A 20,184-nucleotide genomic window follows, 5' to 3' on the forward strand; every position below is an offset into this window, starting at 1 on the left:
CATCTTAACTTATCTGATCTTATCTGATCTTAACTTATCTGATCTTAACTTATCTGATCTTAACTCATCTTAACTTATCTGATCTTAACTTATTTGATCTGATCTGATCTTAACTTATCTGATCTTAACTTATCTGATCTGATCTGATCTTAACTTATCTCATCTGATCTGATCTTAACTTATCTTAATTTATCTGATCTAAACTGATCTTAACTTGACTTATCTCATGGAGACAGATCTGATCTTAACTTATCTCATCTTAACTTATCTGATCTAAAATGATCTTAACTTATCTTATCTCATGGAGACAGATCTGATCTTATATGGTCTTATCTTATCTTATCTTATAATCAGACCAGTGTGGGAGTAGCGAAGGATTATCTTATCTTATCTTCCAATGGGATCCACAGACAGCTCACGGTGTCTGGACCGTAGCCATGATGTTAAAAGCACAAGTGGTCCCCCCACCAGAGGCTGTTTCTTTCCGTGGTCTAGAGTAAACTTTGACATAACCTGCGGTGTGGCTCCCCAATCTTCCCATCCCCACAGAGCATACGTTACAAAAAGAGATGAGCAGTTTGTTCACTTCAGAGAGGAGCAAAAACAGCAAACAAGAATGATCTAACAGGCCCTAAACTACCATGCAACAACAAAAGGTAAAGAAATGACAAAAACATAGAACCTAAACCACAAACAAGGGGAAAGGATACTTAAAACAAGCAGAGCCTCGTCCTCTCTGCTACTAAACGTGGAGAGGTGATATTATCAATAAACTATAAATAAATCAACAGGCGTCATTTGATTCTCCAGATCAAGTCGAGCTTCACTGAGCTTTGAGTGAACAGGTTTTGAGCAGCAGGGTCTCTATTATTTATTTTTCTTTTGTGATTGAATTGTCTTGAGGTAGATAAACAATGTGATCTACAACCTCACTGTGTACTAACATTATATTATGATTTCTTCAGATTAAATCTTACACTTTAACCTTAATTATCACAGTTTTATTGCTCGGCTCTAATTCACAATGAGCTCAACCAGAAAACTCTCCTCTGTGCCGGAGGGCCCCGCCCCCCGCCCCCACGTTGCCTGGCAGCGCCGCCGTTCCCGATCTCCGATTGGAGCAGAGCCCCGTCCGTCATCGGTCCGGCGTCACGTTCGGTTGCAGTGACGCGGTTGTTGACTCTGTTGTCAGAAGTCATTCAGAGACGAGGACAGACAGCGAGCAGGTGAGACACGAGAGACACTTTGACACCTTTGAACGAGCTCAGCGGACACGCTCGTGCTCCGGATAATTGCCTCCGAGTGTTAGTCTGGTTAGAAATGAGAGATTCGAACCCACGGGGATCAGGAGCGGACACTGGGTCGCCCCCTTTAGATCCGGTTCAAATTGATCTTGGATTAGTGGAAACTCGTGAGCAGGGGTGAATGGCGACACTTGTTCGTCTTTTAAATGGACCAGCCTCGTTTCCAGACGGTTTCCATAGTGACTAAAAGGTCCTGTAAGAGTGAACAGGAAGTGGGAGGGTTGCTATCATCTGCTAATGTTGTGGCGTTGGCCCAGCTGATTATGAGCTGGTGTCATTAGCGTCAATCAATCAATCAATCAATCACATCATACAGCTCATATTCACAAATCACAGTTTGGGCTTTGAGGGGTAGTTCACCCAGAAATGTAAATTCACTCATTATCTCCTCAGTGTTTGAGTTCAGAAAACACTTTCAGTTTCAGGGGTAAAAAGGGTTGCATGCAAATCCAATACAATCGAAGTAAATGGTGATGCACTAATATAAATGTATGAAAACCACAGGAAAAAAAACAAAACATTAATTGCCTGCAATAGATGCAGGCACATCCACAGAATAACAAGAGTTACAACCTGCAAATTCTCTGATGGTGCAGTCCCTTTGTTCCACTCATCTAACCACATGTTATGGTCTGTCAGCAGCCATTAGAGGAAATATCAAGGGTTATTGCACCTGTTGCTGTTCCTGAGTCGTGACATCATTTCCTCCTGCGGGTAAAATAAATCATTCATTGCTGTTGACAACAAACCCTCCGGCTGCGGTGACAAGAGAGGCCAGAGCTGCTTATTTCTACGAGGGCTTCCAAAAATCTTTTTCTACCCGATGGAGTTCAGACAGACTTCCCCGTAGGTCGTGTCTTTAAACCTTTCTACGCAGGAGAATTTGGTGCCGGAGCTGCTTCTGAGCTGGTTTGACTTGCGGTCATGTTAAGAACCTTTTAGTTGGCTCTTACGCAGCCTAGAGCCACTGTATACATCAGTGGATATGTTACTGTAAATGTCACTCTATACGTTTCAGAGAGAATACTCAACATTCTTAATTTTGTTAATGATCATTTAATGCTACTTCTGTTGACTTTTAAAAGTCCTGAATGTAACTTGTTGAAACCTGCCCAAACCCTGTTGTTTAAAAATGGTGGTCACAATGTTTCGGTTGGTCTTATCTTGATGGTCTTGTTAGTCACGCCCCTGATTAAAGCGGGTGAGAGTCAGTTCCTTGGCATTTGAAACACCAAGAACCGATTGGTGATTTGGCCTTGGCTCAGAACCGGCTCATGGTGGAACCGGGGTAACAACAGAGCTCTCTGTTTTCTATCAGGTGACGATGCAGTTCCTTGGCCGGCTGTTGGACACAGTCTCCTCTGTGTCGACCCTCTTCACCAACCCCTACCGGGTCAGGGAAGTGCCGCTGGCCGACTATGGTGGAGGAGGCAAATGCTTGCTGAAAGAGGAGGGGCGCATCTTCTTATACAAAAACACCCACTGTCAGTCATGGGACTGCCTGCTTATGTGCCCTGAGACGCCTTCAGTGGTTCTGAGGTCAGTATTGAGTGCATGACACAGTGGGAGAGTGGAGATCTTATCACAGAGTGCTGATGTGTCTTTTGTTGGAACCGATCAAGAGTCTCAGCCGTCTTGACATTTGGACATTTGTGGTTTATGACCTATACTACTGCCCGCACCAGGTGGACCGTTTGGCTTCACTTTTTGGGAGCTGTCCTTTCGTCTGTCTTTATATACAGTCTATGATTCCAACCTTCAGCCGAGAACATCTTCAGGCTGGACCAGTATTGACCTACATAACAAGGCAGCTGAACTAAATCAGAGCCTTTATCTTGAATGAATTGAAGTGTAAAGCCACAGAGTGAAGTTCTCCTCTAATGCAAACATTATGATTCCTGTCGACCTAACATTATAAATTATAAATGGATTAAACTTACAGCATGCTAAAACACTCGTGCTAATCATCATAGAGCTGTTAAAGCTACTTCTAAAACTCAGTGTCACGGCAACTACAAATATCTGTTTTGTGATGTAAAATTCACAAATGTATATTAGTGTGAGGAAACAAAAAAAGAAAGAAAAATTCTTATTACCAAAAGTCCACATCAAATACAAAATTATGAGGCACTCTGAGGCTCTGGGCTTTTCTTAGTCATCTTTTCTTGTGGAGGGAAATACAGTTGTATGCAAAAGGAAAATTAGATTTTATTTGGATTCTTTGAAGTGAAAATAAATCAGTTCAAGCCCCACAGGAAACATAAACAATGAGCCTTTCTTCAAATGGTAATGCACTTTCACTTTTATTTCACAAACGTTCACAAGAAAAGAAACTGTTTTAAAGAACTGGAACAGAAAAGAAAGAAGCTTCTACAAACAAGTCAATGAACCGTAAACCTCAAAGTAAACCATGAAGTACAAACCTCATAATCCCCTGATTTGAACATTTGTGGGTAGAAACACGCTTTGCTGTGTATAAACATTTAACAATCGGAGAAAGTTTCACTTTTAATGTCTGTTTGCTACAAAGATTGTATTTACTCTTAAAAAAAACCAAAACAAATATACAATTTCCAGGTTCGGACAAACTTTTAAATACAACTGTACTCATCTATAATATTCAAACTTCTCTTTCGTCTTATCTTTAACATGCATCCACTGTCCTGTTTGAACCAGGCTGTTTCAGGTGGCATCGGAGGGCGACGCCATGAACTGGTTTGCGCAGTATGCTCTCAAACTTCGCCCCTTCTACGAGACACTTCCTCTGAAGGCTGAGACCACACAGCCAATTGTGGACTGCATCCGCAACCACCAGGACTGGAGCGCTGCCCACATCGCCGTGGAGACGGGCCTGAGAGACTGTCTCAAACATAACTATGTACAGAGGTAAGATTGGATGTGTTAAACTTGTACAACAGCAGCAAAAACTTTATACCCCCACGGGGAAGAGTCACTTATCCATGCCCCGTCCTTTTTCTGTTTCCAGTCAGATCAACTCTCGGGACGCATCAGGTCAGACGCCGCTGCATCTGGCATGTGAGCGTGGAGACTTGGTGTGCGTGAAGGAGCTGTTGGAGGAAAGCCAAGCCCGTACTGACATCAGAGACCGCAGCGGAGAGACGCCCATGCACTTTGCCGCCAAGCAGGATTCTCCTGCTGTCATCCAGGTGAGCAGGAGTGAAGTTTCAGAATCAGAAGTACTTCCCCCCCCCCCCCTCATGTTCTAAAGGATGGTCAATGAGTGCATCATGAAATCAGCAGTGTGTAACAAAAGGTTGCTATGGAAGTCAACAAAACCATGTTGTCGTCCATCCAGGTCCTGTGCTCGCGGCTGTGCTCGGGGGTGAACGAGCTGAACGGCAACGGGGAAACGCCGCTCCACGTGGCCTGCCGTATGGGACGCATGGAGGCCGTCAAAGCTCTGTTGGACGGCGGAGCCAAGTGTGATGTGGTCGGCGGCACTGGTTATCCCATCCACAGTGCCATGAAGTACAGCGAGAAGGGGTGAGGATGATGAGCCGCTGTATTTTCTGTGCAATACAATGAAGGCTTTCTATTCTATCATATTCTATTCTAATGTTGTGTAGTGAAGCTGTTGAGGTTATTGAATAAAGTCAAGATATTGTTTTAAAGGAAATGAAAAGCTTTTAAGAACTTTTTTGTGAATACAGGGGATTCTATGCAGTGTTTTCTAGAGACAATGGGTTATGTTTTTAATACTTAATAGTAAATAGTCCTCTTTCAATGTGTGTTTGTCTGTCAGCTGTGTGCAGGAGATCCTAAAAGCCGACCCAGGCCAGCTCCAGGCTGAAGACTCACTGTACGGAGGGACGCCGCTGCACTGGGCCAAAACTGCCGAGGTAATAAAATAATACTTCATGGATTTTTGAGGGTTAGAAATCTGTTAAATTACACACTTGCATTCTAGTGATAAACCGCTCTGTGCCAGTGATGGTCATCTGTTACTGGTGTTTCTCTGGTCGCTCAAACCAACTCGAATTAGAAATGTGTTAAAAGGAGTTTACAGACTAGATTCATGTTTTTTTTTTTCTGTGTCAGTTGTGTCGTATCCTGCTGGAGCATGGCTGTGCAGTGAACTACCTCAGTAAGACCGGAGAGAGCGCCCTCCACATTTTGACCAAGAGGGGGCGCTTCGAGGCGGCCATGGTGTTGCTCACCCACGGGGCAAATGCCAACCTGAAGGGCCAGGATGGGAACACAGCCCTTCACCTGGCTATGAAGGTTGGTGGACAGGATACATCTCTAGTCTTATCTTCCAGGTAAAAACCATAGGCTGTATTGAAAAGATGGATGACGCATATCCACTTCCTCTGGTTGCAGATGGACCACATGGAGCTGATCAAAGCTCTGATCGTGTTCGGTGCCGATGTGGAGATCCACAACGACCTGGGAGAAACCCCCGGACTGATCGCTGCTCGCACCAGCAAAGGTAAACGAAGTAGGAGGGACGGGGGCAGGGACGAGGAACTGAGAGGGATCGACGAAAGATTCTGTGAGAAAGAAAGAGGACAGGGGCTAAATTAGGAAAATAAGGAACAGAAAGGAAATCTGAGGTTTGACAGTGACCTGTGTGATAAAATTGTAGAACTTATTCTGCGTCATCTAACTGCCTGTGTTTGATCTCATGTGGTTTTCTTTGAAACGTTTTATAGGTGCAGTACAGAATCTTTCTGCCGTGTAGTGTCATGATGACTGATGATTCTCGCATGCAGAATTCACATCGCATGTTAAAGCACAAGAAACAGTCCAAAGACATAAAAATACAGAGAACTGTAGAAAAGGCAAAGTAACTGAGCTGGTCCCTTAATTGTGCAGTAGAGCAAAAAAATCTAAATTGTTTAATGTATATGTGTCTTCACCTTCTCGGCAGTAACAATAGTAGTTAACTGTGTAGTCATAATAAGTTTATTTTGAGATAATTGCATGTTGTGTGTTGTTTGCACATAGATATGATTGTGTATGAAACCACCATGATTCTCTCAAGCAGAAATGGTGATGAATAGAATTTGCTGTTATTGATTTTTGAAAATGCCTGATGATGCTTGCTAACAGCCTGCTCATGTTTCTCTCTCTCTCTCTCTCTCTTTTCTCTCTCTTTTCTCTCTCTTTCTCTTCTGTCTCTCTGTTGTTTGTGGTGTGTGCATGTCTTAACACATTGACTTGCTTGCGTGTGTGTTAACACGATAGGTCCTAATAGAAAGATACTGCTGGACATGCTGTGTAGTGTAGGGGTCCAGCGTTGCCACCCTCCGTCCCCTGGCAGCCCTTCCCCCGTCTCCTTCAAGGCCAAGTCTCAAACCATAGGTAACACCACTGAACCTCACATTTACCTCACGGCTCCACTTCTACAATTTAAATGTCTAGAGTCAGCGAGGAGCTGAATTTACTGTGAAGCCCTTTTACATTTTCAATCACTCTTTTATATTCATTACAGTTTGGCAGTTAGGCTGATTGTTCTCATCCAGTTTAACTTAGTGTAGCATCTTAATCAGCTCTAAAATGCAATGTAACTGCTGTAGGAAATAAGAAATATGATGGTACACGTACCTCTGCCAAGGCCCAGCAGTCGATGAATTATCTGGGAAATTGGTGAGAATCTATCTCAGACGTTTTCGAGTCATCCTGATAAATAAACCAACAGACCGGGACAAAAAATGACCTCCTTGTCAGAGTAAATAAATAATGACTTTAGCCATATTAAAACATCAATCACAGGGTGTAATATTATTTAGATTATTTATTTATTATTTGTCAGCAGCCACCCAAAATATGAATGTGAGTAGGCAGCACTGCTCTACTCCCAAATGTTGATGCTGATATTAATAATAATAGTTCTTGTAAAAGTATAGTTTAACTATTTCTTCTTAAACCTATTGGCCTAACTCACAAATAAAGTAACACTTATTATACCAAATCTAATATAGTTTTTTTTAACTGAATAGATTTTCATAGCAAACCTCCCGTGTGGCTTGTAGAAAACCCAACGCCCCCTTAAGTCTTCCATCATTTACCAATCACTTACTGGACCATTGTATTGTCATCACCACCAATAGCTGTTGTGATTGGCTGACAGGGTTTGACGACCTCATGCATGTGGGGGCTACAATCAGTGCGATGAGCAGAGGCCCGTCTGAAGTGGACGGACGCAGAATGGTGAAAAAGAAGTGAGTATTGGACACATTTTATATCATTTTCTGAAATGAGAGTACTCTTATTTGTTCGGTCGAGCAGGAGGCTGTTTGTTGAATTTAAAAGTCTTATCTGGGATTTGTATTTTTTTTAATTTTCCCTTTTTGTTATATGATACTAAGTCATTTTTGGTTTAGATATTTTTTCAGGCATTTTGGCTTTATTGACAGGATAGTAAGTGTGGCATGGGGAGAGAGAATAAGGGAAGATAAGCAGCAAAGGGCTGGATCATAAACGGACCTGCGGCCACTGCAGGAGGACTCAAGCCTCGCATAGTGGAAAATTGTAAAAAATATTTATAAAAATGAAATTAGGGGGTTACCTGATAACTGAATTGTTAGGGCACATACTAAATAGACATGCATGTCTCGAGCAGCAGGTTCGACTCCCTGCTGGCCGGACTGTTTTCATCAAGCCATTCCCCTTCTCTGTCCCCAACATCTCCTCTCTCCACTTTAACTATATGACAAAAGCACAAAAATACTTTTTTTTTTTTATTACAACAATCTATTCCCATCTCAGGCCTTTATTTTCCCCATGAAAGTGAAATAATGGTGAGTGTCAATAAACACCAGGCTATAAACATTTTGAATTTATATGAATTTTTATCATTTGGAATCTGGGGCTAGACTGATGGTAATTCCATATTAGGATTTACAGGGTTAGAGCTGTCACATCTGTGTCTGGTTCACTGAGAGTGGCTGTAATAATTAGGCAGCTTTTTATTGACATATGAAAGTGGTTGTATTTTCTCTGTTTCATTGAATTGGACTTAACTATATCATTGTGAGATGTTGAGGGTGGAGGTTGTAGTTTTTATTAAGACAAAGAAAAATCCTTGTTTATTTATTTTTTCTGATTAGAAATAAGAGAGATCTTAATGTTGCTGATTTGTAGACGACAAAGCTCTCCGATGTAAAGAAGTTGTTTTGTCCTCTGTTATCCTGTCCTCTGCTGCAGGATAGACAGTCTGCTGTGTCTGGATGGTGGAGGTATCAAGGGTCTCGTGTTGATCCAGATGTTGATCGCTCTGGAGAAAGAGGCCGGTCGACCCACCAGAGAGCTCTTTGACTGGGTAGCCGGCACGAGCACCGGGGGCATCTTGGCCCTCGCTATAATCCACGGTTTGTGTTTTTCCCTTTATACTTCACATTGTTTGTATAAAACTGCATCAAAACAATAATGGCGGTTCTTTTATACATAGGTAAGTCCATGGAGTACCTGCGCTGCTTATACTTTAGGATGAAGGAGCAGGTATTTAGGGGGTCGCGACCTTATGAGTCCGCACCGCTGGAGGACTTCCTGAAAAAAGAGTTTGGGGAGAACACCAAGATGACAGACGTCCAATACCCGAGGTAACAGCTCCTGTTTGAATGGGCTCACAATGCTCTCACAAGCTAAGTAATAAAATGCTCCAATGTTAGCTACATGATTGTGTAAACTACCAATACAGCACCACAGGAAAATATGCAAAAATAAAACCAATACTCATAAAAACGTTTCTTAAAGATTCAGTGTTCAGCCAATTAGCTCCCATAAAGAAGGCTGCGTTTCTTTCTTGTGGTGATCTGTGTTTGTTCTTTAGTTTCTGCTGCTTGGAGAAATTATCTTTAAATGCCTTCTTTTTTTACTGTGACTGGTCAGTTTGAGAAAATACAGCGCCTTTGAAGGTTTGAGCTGATTTTAGGCTTGGGAGAAAATGTCTCTGCTCTGAAACTTGCGCTGCCATCAGCGATCTTGAGCCAGAGCTCCAAAACTAGAAATCATGATATGAGGATGTGGAATCAGGGTCCAAAACATGCTCGACCAATCCTGAGACTGTCTCAGTTGCCAATCATGATGTTTCTCTAGCATCAAATAACTAATAACTGAACCTTACTGAACAGAAAAATTAACATCTGAACATACATCAGTCTACTTGGAGCTACATAAAATGAAAGACACCATTTTTGGAAGAATAATATTGAATGCGTTCCTTTTAGTTTGGTCCGTGTCCCACCTGCTAACATGGAGGAGGTTGGGTTTATGATCAATACTGCAGCCAAGCAGGAGGGGGATCCAGATATTGTGCTTTCACTTTCTTGTCATTTTGTTCATCTTAACATTCAACTCTACATCTGAAACCACTGAACAGAGTAAAAAAACAGTTGCCGTGAATTTATGTAATTTTGCTTCTGCAGCTGCACTTTATCCCCCTACTCTTTAACAGTTCCTCTTCTCTTGTTTCTCTCAACTCGTTTGTTTGTGTGCAGGGTGATGGTGACCAGCGTCCTGGCAGACAGACATCCAGGCGAGCTGCACATCTTCAGGAACTACAACCCTCCCTCTGTCCACAGAGAGCCTCCATACGCCACCACTGCCACATTCAAACCAATCACCATCCCACAAGGTAATCCAGAACTGCCACTTTGTGTGCATTGGCCTTCTGCACATGGAGTGCATTAAAACTACCACTGGATGGCGTCAAAATCTTACCTTTAGTGACTTTAAATCTCAACAGTAAAAACAATGACTCAGTTTAGTTAATTCAGGAAATGAAAAGCTGTGTGTGAATGCAAATCCCTCCATGTGAGTTTGTGTGTCACTGTGTCCAAGAACAAGTGCAGTTGTCGCCGTGTTGTTGTTGCAGGATGGGAGGATGAGGATTTGTTGATAGTAGGATACACAGAGGAGCCCCGCAGAAAACATAGGAAGGTGACAGATGAAGGTGTGTGGGTGTGAATGAGAGACGACAAGCAAGGAACAGCTTCACAAAGATTTTAATTCTGTCAAAGTTTTATAACCTCGTAAATTAAGACGTTTAAAAGTACAGCCGCCCCATGGATGAATGTGTTTTTTTGCTGTTGTGCAGTTTAGATTAGTCATTAACCATCTTTCTCTGAAATTTGGAGTTTGAAAACTGCAGTTTTGGCTCATTCTCAAATTTTTGTCTTCACATCAGAACAACTCGTGTGGCGAGCTGCCCGCTCCAGCGGGGCTGCTCCCACCTACTTCCGACCAATGGGCCGCTTTCTGGATGGAGGGCTGCTGGCCAATAACCCGACACTGGACGCCATGTCCGAAATCCATCAGTACAACAAATCCTTCAAAGCAGAGGTAGGAAAAGAGCAGCGTAATATTTTTATTTCTCCCTCTTTCTTCCAATAATTGCACATTCAATCGTTAACCTACATGGATTTGTTGAGTATTCATTTGTCATTATATCATTCTTTCTATCTGTTCTGTCACTTTCTAACTCATCTTGACACTCCTGCCTCTCAGGGCCACAGGGAGGAAATCAAGAAGTTGGGTATCGTCGTCTCCCTGGGGACAGGTAGGCCACTTCATTGTGTCTGATCACAACTAATAATATATGTCTTAATTCAAAAGTCAAGATCACTTTCTCAAACTGAAAGTGTCCACAACCACTTGGTGCTGGCAGGAGTGTGAATGGCATGTCTATCTCATACCATAGGCCTTATTCCCCCTGACCATTCTATTTAAAAGGTACGAAGTTGGAAAGGAGGGTAGGCATCGTTGTTGTTCTTTATTTCCGTAGCAGAACCTGATCAGTGTCTGTGTAACAGGGAAAGCTGACATGGCTGGACACCTTTTATTCCTGAACTCCAGCATGTTGTCTTAAATCCTTCACTGTTAACATGCAGAAACAGCTCTGTTCTACCAGGAACATCTGCACAGCACAGCAATGATAAATTTAGATCAAGGCCTAACGCACCACGTTATAAACATGCGTCTGTAGGTAAACCCCCCCAGGTGGTGGTGAGCTCTGTGGATGTTTTTCGACCCTCCAATCCTCTGGAGCTGGCCAAGAGCATTGTAGGAGCCAAGGAGCTGGGCAAGATGCTGGTGGACTGTGTGAGTTGAGCTACGGCAGCTGCTTCCATCTCTTTGTTTTGTTGTTGGACTCTTAACCATAAAATGAATCTGTCCCATGAGTGAGAGTTGTGTTTTTCATATGCTGTAGCCTAATTGTCTTCCTCTCTGACTGAACAGTGCACAGACTCTGATGGCTGTGCAGTGGACAGAGCCAGAGCCTGGTGTGAGATGATCGACACCATCTATCACAGGTTTGCTGACAATGAACTTGCTTTGGTTCTTATTTACCACTAACTCTGCTCTCTGCCCTCGTCCAGTATAGGTTAACACACCAATACTCTGACATCTGGATAAGACAATAGGCTGAATAAGAGACTCTTTTAAACAGCATTTTCTGATTCTCTTAACCTGAAAAAGGTCATACTCAGAACAAGCAGATGGGATTCAGAAATCCTCTTTTCTACTATGAGTTACATTTAATTACATTATATACTGTATGACCGTTTATACAGACATTAACAGTATGCAGAGCTATCCATAACTCTATATTTGGCTCATTTGCAGTTTCATATTAATGTCTCTGAACCTGAAAGTATCTTAAAACTCTTTACAATGTGTTCATTTGTGCAGGTTGAGCCCCCAGCTGTCACAGGAGGTGATGCTGGATGAGGTGAGTGACGCGGTCCTGGTGGACATGCTGTGGGAAACTCAGATGTACCTATATGAGAAGAGAGATATCCTCCGATCCCTGGCTAATCTGCTACTGGATAAGTGACCGCATGAGAAAATCGTGAGGAGATGGAGGCTGAGAAGACAGACGGACTGAGAGGGCAGAAGAGATGGTGCATATCAGGAGAGGTGGAGTCAAAGATGAGAGTGGCTGGTCAGGGCACAAAGCCACTGGTGTGATACAAACACTGAAATCTACTGTAATTGAGGAAACAACTGACTTCACATTGCGTACTGAACGGCAGGTTATGTAGCATCATGTGACCTTATCACTGACCTTATCATTATCGTGTTTTATCAAGTTTTCTGTTTGTACCGGAAGCGGTGAAGGACAGAGTGCAGAGTTTACCTTCCTGAGTATGTGAATACAGACTAAACCCATGAGGAAGTGGTCTCTCAACCAAATCAGACAAGATGTAGCGCATGTGAGCTAATTGTGGCTCTTCTCAGTGGTTGGCGTCAAATAGAGTGTGAACAGGTTCTAATTCATTTCTCACTGGTTGTGTTTAAACTCCAACGCTCCTTGGCACATTCTACCTTCACATTCTCCATGAGGTGATATTATAGAACAAATAAGAAATCTGCTTTATAATGAAGCACTTGGATGATCTGGGGGCGATATTAAAAAGTGCTGCCTTGGACCCAAATTTAAACCGTTTCCTATGTCCACAATTCTTTTTCATGGCTTTATGATTTATTTATACTGACTTCGAACAGGATATCTAACTTCACAGCTACCTTTTTTAATATTTAACTATTATTTTGGGTCTGGAGACTAGACTTGAATTATCAACTGAGTGGAAAGACAAAGAATGAGACGACTCAATGCAACCTGCACAACTTCAGTTTGAGGCAACAAATGAATGATGTTTTTTGTATCTGGATTAATTACTGAAGTGTATACTGGTATGATAATAAAACTATATTAATATTTACAGATCCATCCATGACTGACTTGTTTCTTTAAAACATGTTGTTTGCGGTTTAATTCTTTCTGCGTCTCTCTGCCCCTGTATGTTTGATTCATTGATCACTGTGGCCATTAAAAGAGTTAAAGAAGAAAACTGCCTTGACTTCATTTAAAGGTACAATCCAGAGTCTATTTGAAGTTTACTTTAATGCAAAGGATTCAAACAACAATAATCGACACTGGTGCTGTAAAACATTTTTTAAAATTTTTTGTGCCGTATAAAACAAAAATATTTAAAACATTTGGTCAGAAAGTAATTTTTTAAATTAGATATACATATAAACATATGTTATATATATAAAAAATATAGTATAAATTCAGATTAAATGTAGAAATATAGACCGCTTGACAGTTTAGTACCACAAAAACTTAAATGTTAGCTCATTAGCTTCAGTCGATAGCATAAAGCTTCAGCACAGACAGATCATTTCATGTCAGATATTTTAGCCGTTAGCTTTCTGTAACTTAACGGCTGATACCCAAATAAGAATTATTCTAAAACAGAAGAGCAAAATCTTTAAAACAAATTTTATTATTGAAGAAGCATGTGGTTAAGCGTAGCTAGTTTTAGCCTATTTGGGTTGCTAGCATGACTTCACAACAGTTCTAGCTTAGCAAGAAAATATTTAGCTTGTTAGCTAGCGTAGCCGCATCCAGCTGGTAAATGTGTGAGAAGGAATCACTCGTTAAAAGAACGACTCGACTTCCATTTTGTTTTTTCTTTTCGTTTGACTTCGGTGACATTTAGAGGCGACCGTTAGCTAACATGGTTAAAGTTAGCTGCTGCTGAAAACAGACATCAACAAGTCATTTCCTGTGAGGTGAGTATTTTACTTTTTTATTAATAAACAGTACGTTAGCTTCCTGTAACTCGAGATCTCTTGTTACCCAAATAAATTCTAACATTAACAGTTTTATTTTAAAAAACCTTATCGACCTTTTACCGAAGTGACATTAATATATAACCAGTAAATGTTAGAGAAAGAAGTTATAACTATTATTAGCCAGCGAGATAAGTTAACATTTTTAGTCATCAGATTTCTGATGTGGTATTCCAGCCTGAAACATGAACCTTCGCCAAACATTTATACAATTTTATTAAATTTCAAAGATGGTGTGTAAAATATCTCGCTGACTGAAAGCGAGTCTGAGGTAAGTGAAGCAGATAATGACAGTGAAGTTCAACTGAATGCTGTCATTAGCACTGATTGAAATTTGAATTTAAGCTAGCGTTAGATTTAGAATCTCCACTGCGTGTTGGAAACCTGGATATTTTGTTTTCATGCAGGATATAACAGCAGTGCAAAAACATTTGGTTGTAACCTAAAGATGAGTTGAGGATCCCAACACTTCACAGAAGTTGTGGTATTTCTGTGTATTGTTTCTGCATGTTGCAGAGTACCAGTCAGTACTGTGGTTTTAACAGACTATTCACAAAAAAACTAAAACTTCCTTTTTTCACTTCCTCAAACAGGCAGTGGCTGTCACGGCTCTCAAATGTGCTGTCGAGGCGTCAAGAAGCTTGAGATGTTCCCCGCTCATTTACAGAAAGCTGCAACGCAAACTGATGGCCCTCAGTGTACAGTAAGTGCAACGCAGAGATAATGAAAGGAACAAATATCATATTAAATCACAGAGGCAGGTGGGTTGTCATTAACGAGCTTCACCCTGTCCATGCTAATGCTGATATTTTACAAAACATTTGGGCCTGTCATCTGCATGCAAACGGCACCATGACTCAGTTATACTGAGATTTTTACAGAAATCCAAAAGTGCAGATTTTTTAAATCCATGTGTAATTACAAATCAAAGCATATGGGTAACGATGATGTCACAGTTTGCTTCACAGTTTGCTATTATCACTGCTCCACATTGACCGGAGCCTGACTTTTTACCCAATTTTACCTGGAACACAGTATTCTACTCTGGTATTTGGTGAATTGTTGATCGTAGACTTTTTCGCCATGCACCCACTGGCCCAGCATGCTCGATGAGTGTTTATAGTCTTCATGCTGTAGTCGTGAAAGAGATTGTTTGTGTGTTCATGTTTGTTATGTACTATTTTCGGAGCTCCACTGACGGGCCAGTAGACCTGAAAGTAGAAATAAAAATGCCTTAGTTTGTAGACTTCTGGTCAATCATGTTGCAGCGGAAGTATATGTTATTTTATATTTATATATTTTTCTTATTTCGTCATAATGTTCTTTGATTACATTCAGCATAGTAGGTAACATGTTAAGTAAATACCATGACAATCAGATCAGTAGCCTATTAATACAAACATATAAAATCATGAATATGGTCTTAGGTAGCCTTGAATTTTGATTTGTCCTAAAGTCTGAAACACTTGTAATAACAGATGTTTACTCAGGGTTTGTTCTGGGTCAAATGTTGACAACAGCATAAGGCGTCTGTTCTTCTGTTGGCTGGTGTGGTTGGAGTTCAGAGTAGAGAGCATCTGTGTTGTTGGTGAACTGGATGCTGCTATAGAGAATGTCCTCCTTCTCTGTTGGTTGAGCTGAGATGTCATCGTAAACATGACCAGAGCTCATCTGATGAAGAGACAGAGAAACATTTAGATTTTCTATTTCTGTGTGTTTGATATTCTTGGTGATTCTCTTCATGAAATTAAATGATTCCAAATGGAGTTCAAATGAAAAACTGAATAGTACTGAGAAAACGAAACATGATTCATGTACAGTATTGTAAAATATATAACATCTATGGAACATATGGGACAATGCATCTCTGTTTCATTTGAACCATGGTTGAATCAGCTGTTTTGACTCGGCTGAACTCTCTGAACAGAGGAGGATGATTTTCTAATGGAAGAAACTGTTAAAATTCTCTCCTTCACCTGCTCCAAGTTGTCAGAGGTCTCAGTTCTAGGAGACTGGATGGAAGTCTTCTTTCTTCTGGTGAGTGAAATGAACAGGTGAAGCCAGGTTAGTGTGAAAGAGAATGTGAAAGTCATCGCTCCGAAGCAGAACACAGTGATGCTCACCTAATCCACAAGAAGACGATGATGGGTATTATAACCAGGAGAATAGCAACTATTCCTATGGCTGCTTGAGCCCCTTGTTTTCTGTGGACAGTGAGCATTTTATGCTGAGAGCTCCTTTGGAACATTTTAAACCTGCAGGAGTAGTTTCCTGCATGCTCACTGCTGACGGGGTCTAGAACCAGGTATTTGCTTTGTCTTTTTGTCTGATTCACAGTTTGATTGTTCAAGTACCAAATGTAGTTCATGTTGTCCGTCAGAGGACAACTGGTTCTGCAGGTCAGCGTTACTCTCTGCCCCTCGGTCACCTCTGCAGAAGGAGTAAACTTCACTTTCAGCTCTGAAAGATGAGATTGGTCAGTTGATAAAGACGTTCCGAAACAACAAAATTGTGTCTTCTGAAACAACCCAAATAAACAAAAAGGGTAAATGGAATTAGTTTGTTGAATTAGTTTCCTTATTAATATGGATAGTAACTTTCTATAGAAAATATGCAGGTATTTAAATTAAATACTGCACCTACCTGTGACGACCAAAGTGACTCCATGAAGAGCCGACCATTTCCCTGCATCTCCTTCTGTTCTGAATATGTATTCTGCTGAGTCATTCTTGTTCAGTTTATTGATTGTCAGGATGTGGTGGTTCATCACTGTGTCTTTAAACTTAATACGACCTGTACTCTTTATCAGCTCACCAGCCTCCACATCACTTCTCCTCTTCTTATACCACAATTTAGACTTTGACGTCTGGTTGTAAGGATCTGAGTATTCACTGGAGATGTTCACTGAGGAACCTCCCAGAGCACAGATCCTCCTGTTGACATAACTCACTCTGAGGCAGTTTTGAACACCTGAAACAGAGATTTTAAATAAATTCATCAAACAGTGTATCTTACTCGCTTTTACAGGCTCTTGACTCAAATCTTTGATGAATTATAACAGACCACAAACAGGCTCATACTCACAAACTTCATCTGAGAGCAAGTCCTCTACAGCACAGGAGTAAATGTCAGGAGAGGAGCTGAGAACTGGGGACTGTGGTGCCACATCCAATTCTCTGTTTTTGTACCATGTGATGGTTTGAGCTTCAGTCAGTGGACAGCTGGTGTTACAGGCCAGTTTGAAATGGTTCTTTGCTTCAGTCTTTTGAACATGTAATTCTGTTGGGAAAAAAAACAACAGCTTCTCACCAATTCATCTCTGCCATGATAATAACTGCACTAATAACTCGAGTGACCGAATAGTAACTGGATAAACCCTGCCATGTTATGTTCTCACCATGTTGAGTGAAAATCCATCCATGCTTTCTTTAGTTAATTTGTACACATACACACACATGTTTCCTTTCTTGACCAATTCATGCTTCACCTTAACCCAAACACAATTTATATCTTATGGTCTCTAACCAGGACCTAATGACCAGGCTTCAACATGTTAGGTAACTAACGATCTCTGGTGAAACACTGTGGATCTTGTGAATTGTTCAAACATTTTTAAAAGAATTAGAGGTATGGGATTGGGAGTGTGTTTGTGTGTAATTATTTGTGGAACTTAACCTCTGGGATATGTGATGGAGCACGGCTTATCTTCTGGTCTCTGCTGAAATGAGCACATTCTGCCTGTAGCATAGGTCACAGTGAAGCAGGCTGATGTGAGAGAGTCTGGACAAAAGAAAAAGACACTCTGTGGTGAACAGGTTGTCACAAGCTTTACAATTCAAGGCACCAGGATACGGAGCCACATGTTGTCACTCACCCACGGAGACTTCAGGGGCTCTGAGATGCTCGTAGCCTTTGAGAGCACATGAGTATGTGTCTGCTTCCTCGCTGCTGATTAGCTCCTGGTACCAAGGAGACCAGTCGTGATAGAGAAACTCTCTGTTCTTGTACCAGATATAGTTTGCAGGGCTTTCAGTCAGAGGACAACTGCTGCTGCACATCAGTGACACTGTCTTTTCTCCTCTGGCAGGAAGCACCTTGACCTGCAGGTCTGAGATGATGGTGAATCAAACAAGAATTAATGCACTGATGTTTATTTGCAGTAATAAATTAATAATAGATAAATGTGAAACACTGTACCTGCAACAAGGAGCTGAATTTCTCTCCCCGGACATTCACTTTCTTTGTCACTACAACAGTAACTGGTTTTATCACTCTCTCTCAGATCGTTGATCGTCAGAGTGAAGTTGCTCTCTTCAGATATGTTCACATGTTTTCCGTCTGCAAAGGTCTGATTTAAAACCTTCTCGTTGCCCTTCCAGTGAACAGTGAACCATTTCAATGTTGATTTGGGACGTTTAGCTGAGCAGTGTAGATCCACTGATGAACCTTTTAAGGCACAGATGCTGTTTGCTCGAACCCCTTCAACAGAAAATGTTTTTTATACTTCTTAACTGTGAGTAGATAAATCATAGATTATTGTCTTTGTAAATTTGCTGCAGTATACATGAAGAGAAGAATCTGAGAAAATATTCAGAGTGTAATCTGTTTTCCCAAATCAATCTACAATTGACTAATATGCTGATAAACATGTTAATTTCCTACGGTTCAGTTACAATTGACAGTTAGTATTGTAGACATAAACGTTCATTCATACCTGAGATGTACAGGATAAAACCCATGAACACACATTCAGCTCCTCTCAACAACATGGCCAGTGTTGTCTTCAGCTTCTCAACAGAAAAGAGAAAGAAAGAAACTTTTTATGAAAGCTCATTAAACATTCAACATGTTAATGGTAAAAATCTATCACAGAGAAAATGAAAGACTGAAGTCAGAATGGTCTGTTTGTCAGTGTGAGGCGATTTATCAGATCTCAACTTGTAAAAAAAATCACTTCCTCATCATTATTCTTAGTTTTTAAAAAAAGACCTAAATGCATTTCCTCTGTTATGTGACTCACCTGCTAACGTGCTGGATTATGCTGTCAGTAACATCAATGAAGTGTTGTCTTGTAGCAATGTTCTCACGACTAAAACACCATGTACATGACTTTCCACCTAATAACCACGAGATGACTAGTTTCATTTGTTAGCAGCAGTAGTCTCTTAAAGGTACAGTGTGTAGAATTCTGTGATAGCTAGGGTTGAAATTGCATGTTGCAGCTAAACACCCCTCACCTCACCCTCCCCTTCTAAACATGAAAAAGAACCTGTGGTAGCTTCAGTTATCATAAAAACTTAAAAGGTGTTTAGTTTGTCCAGTCTGGACTCATGTAAAAAACACGGCGGCCTCCGTAGAGAGGGTCCCCTCCATGTAAATATAAAGTATTTAAATATAAAGAGTATTTTCTGGGGTAAAGAAAACTACAATTCATACAATTTAGATGAAACGAACTAGTGAAAACATCATGAGGATTATTCTACATAAGATATCTGCCAATAGTTCCCTTTCACCTTAATCTTACACACTGGACCTTTAATAATCATGGACAGTAATAAATCAAGAGTTCATGTCCCACAGCTTTTAAACAAGTCTCTTTGCTGTTGCTAACATCAAACTAATTTGAAACTAGAATGTTGCTCTGACAGTCCATACCTCCACCAAGGCTAATAAGTTTCCATGTCAGAGCAATGTTTCCAGTTCATTATCCAGACTGTGGCAGCTCATCATATCGTACTTTGTCCCACCACATTTTCAGAATGAACCAAACCATTTTTGCGTTTCTCTTATTATTATAACAACGGATATCTAAATTGATGTTTGGCCACATTGCTGCATTGTATAACTTTGTGTCGTGCAATTTGCAGCACTTTTTTCCATGTGCTTACACTATCAACCCTTAAGTTTTAACCATCCCTGCAGACAGTCAGACCTCAGTTTCAGCTGCAGTTGTGTGCTTGTCCACCTGTCACTCAGAATAAACAATTTATATTTAATACATTTTGTGGCAAACTTCCCGTTGTGTCTTCTTCCTTAGGCCACGTCCCAACCCTCCACAAAATGTCATGGTTGTTCAGTTGTTTTTGTGTAAGATGCTAATTTACAAACTCAAACACTGATGATTTATGGCGTTTCTTCTTCGACGTTTTTATTGTTTTTCATATTTATATTTTGAAAATTAAAAGGTTTTAATGTTCTTTGTGTTTGTTTTTTGCTGTTACTTTGTGTAATGAGCATACTTACTATACTATTTACCAGCTTCAGTAGTTTGGTT

The 20,184-nt window shown here is 40.8% G+C and overlaps 2 protein-coding genes across 10 annotated transcripts; one reads left to right on the plus strand and one right to left on the minus strand.

Annotated features, from left to right (window-relative positions):
• Window positions 1–1,070: 1,070 nt before the first annotated feature.
• pla2g6 (phospholipase A2, group VI (cytosolic, calcium-independent)) lies at window positions 1,071–13,002 on the plus strand. Of its 7 annotated transcripts, none has more exons than XM_020102644.2 (19): window positions 1,071–1,226; window positions 2,623–2,843; window positions 3,981–4,190; window positions 4,291–4,471; window positions 4,621–4,808; window positions 5,068–5,164; window positions 5,364–5,546; window positions 5,646–5,754; window positions 6,513–6,629; window positions 7,399–7,489; window positions 8,475–8,638; window positions 8,719–8,869; window positions 9,767–9,903; window positions 10,144–10,221; window positions 10,456–10,610; window positions 10,776–10,827; window positions 11,254–11,369; window positions 11,508–11,581; window positions 11,961–13,002. In XM_020102644.2, the coding sequence occupies exons 2-19, from the start codon at window positions 2,629–2,631 to the stop codon at window positions 12,103–12,105; spliced, it is 2,463 nt and encodes an 820-aa protein (XP_019958203.2). In that variant the 5' UTR covers window positions 1,071–1,226; window positions 2,623–2,628; the 3' UTR covers window positions 12,106–13,002. The 7 variants fall into 7 exon arrangements, with proteins under 7 accessions (XP_019958203.2, XP_019958206.2, XP_069387100.1 ...); XM_069530996.1 differs by lacking the exon at window positions 1,071–1,226 and adding an exon at window positions 2,023–2,154; XM_020102646.2 differs by lacking the exon at window positions 1,071–1,226 and adding an exon at window positions 2,029–2,150.
• A 155-nt stretch (window positions 13,003–13,157) lies between these two features.
• Window positions 13,158–19,108, minus strand: LOC109639247 (B-cell receptor CD22-like). Of its 3 annotated transcripts, XM_069531002.1 has the most exons (11): window positions 18,931–19,108; window positions 18,625–18,697; window positions 18,108–18,389; window positions 17,785–18,018; window positions 17,586–17,690; window positions 16,995–17,189; window positions 16,554–16,880; window positions 16,034–16,370; window positions 15,887–15,944; window positions 15,397–15,581; window positions 13,158–15,121 (listed from the first exon to the last, which is right to left on the minus strand). In XM_069531002.1, the coding sequence occupies exons 2-10, from the start codon at window positions 18,677–18,679 to the stop codon at window positions 15,414–15,416; spliced, it is 1,761 nt and encodes a 586-aa protein (XP_069387103.1). In that variant the 5' UTR covers window positions 18,680–18,697; window positions 18,931–19,108; the 3' UTR covers window positions 13,158–15,121; window positions 15,397–15,413. The 3 variants fall into 3 exon arrangements, with proteins under 3 accessions (XP_069387103.1, XP_069387102.1, XP_069387104.1); XM_069531001.1 differs by having other exon boundaries at window positions 13,158–15,581; XM_069531003.1 differs by lacking the exon at window positions 18,931–19,108 and having other exon boundaries at window positions 13,158–15,581; window positions 18,625–18,818.
• Between the last annotated feature and the right edge of the window lie 1,076 nt (window positions 19,109–20,184).

This window comes from Paralichthys olivaceus, chromosome 8, assembly GCF_024713975.1.
Source record: "Paralichthys olivaceus isolate ysfri-2021 chromosome 8, ASM2471397v2, whole genome shotgun sequence".
Classification (NCBI taxonomy): Eukaryota; Metazoa; Chordata; class Actinopteri; order Pleuronectiformes; family Paralichthyidae; genus Paralichthys; species Paralichthys olivaceus.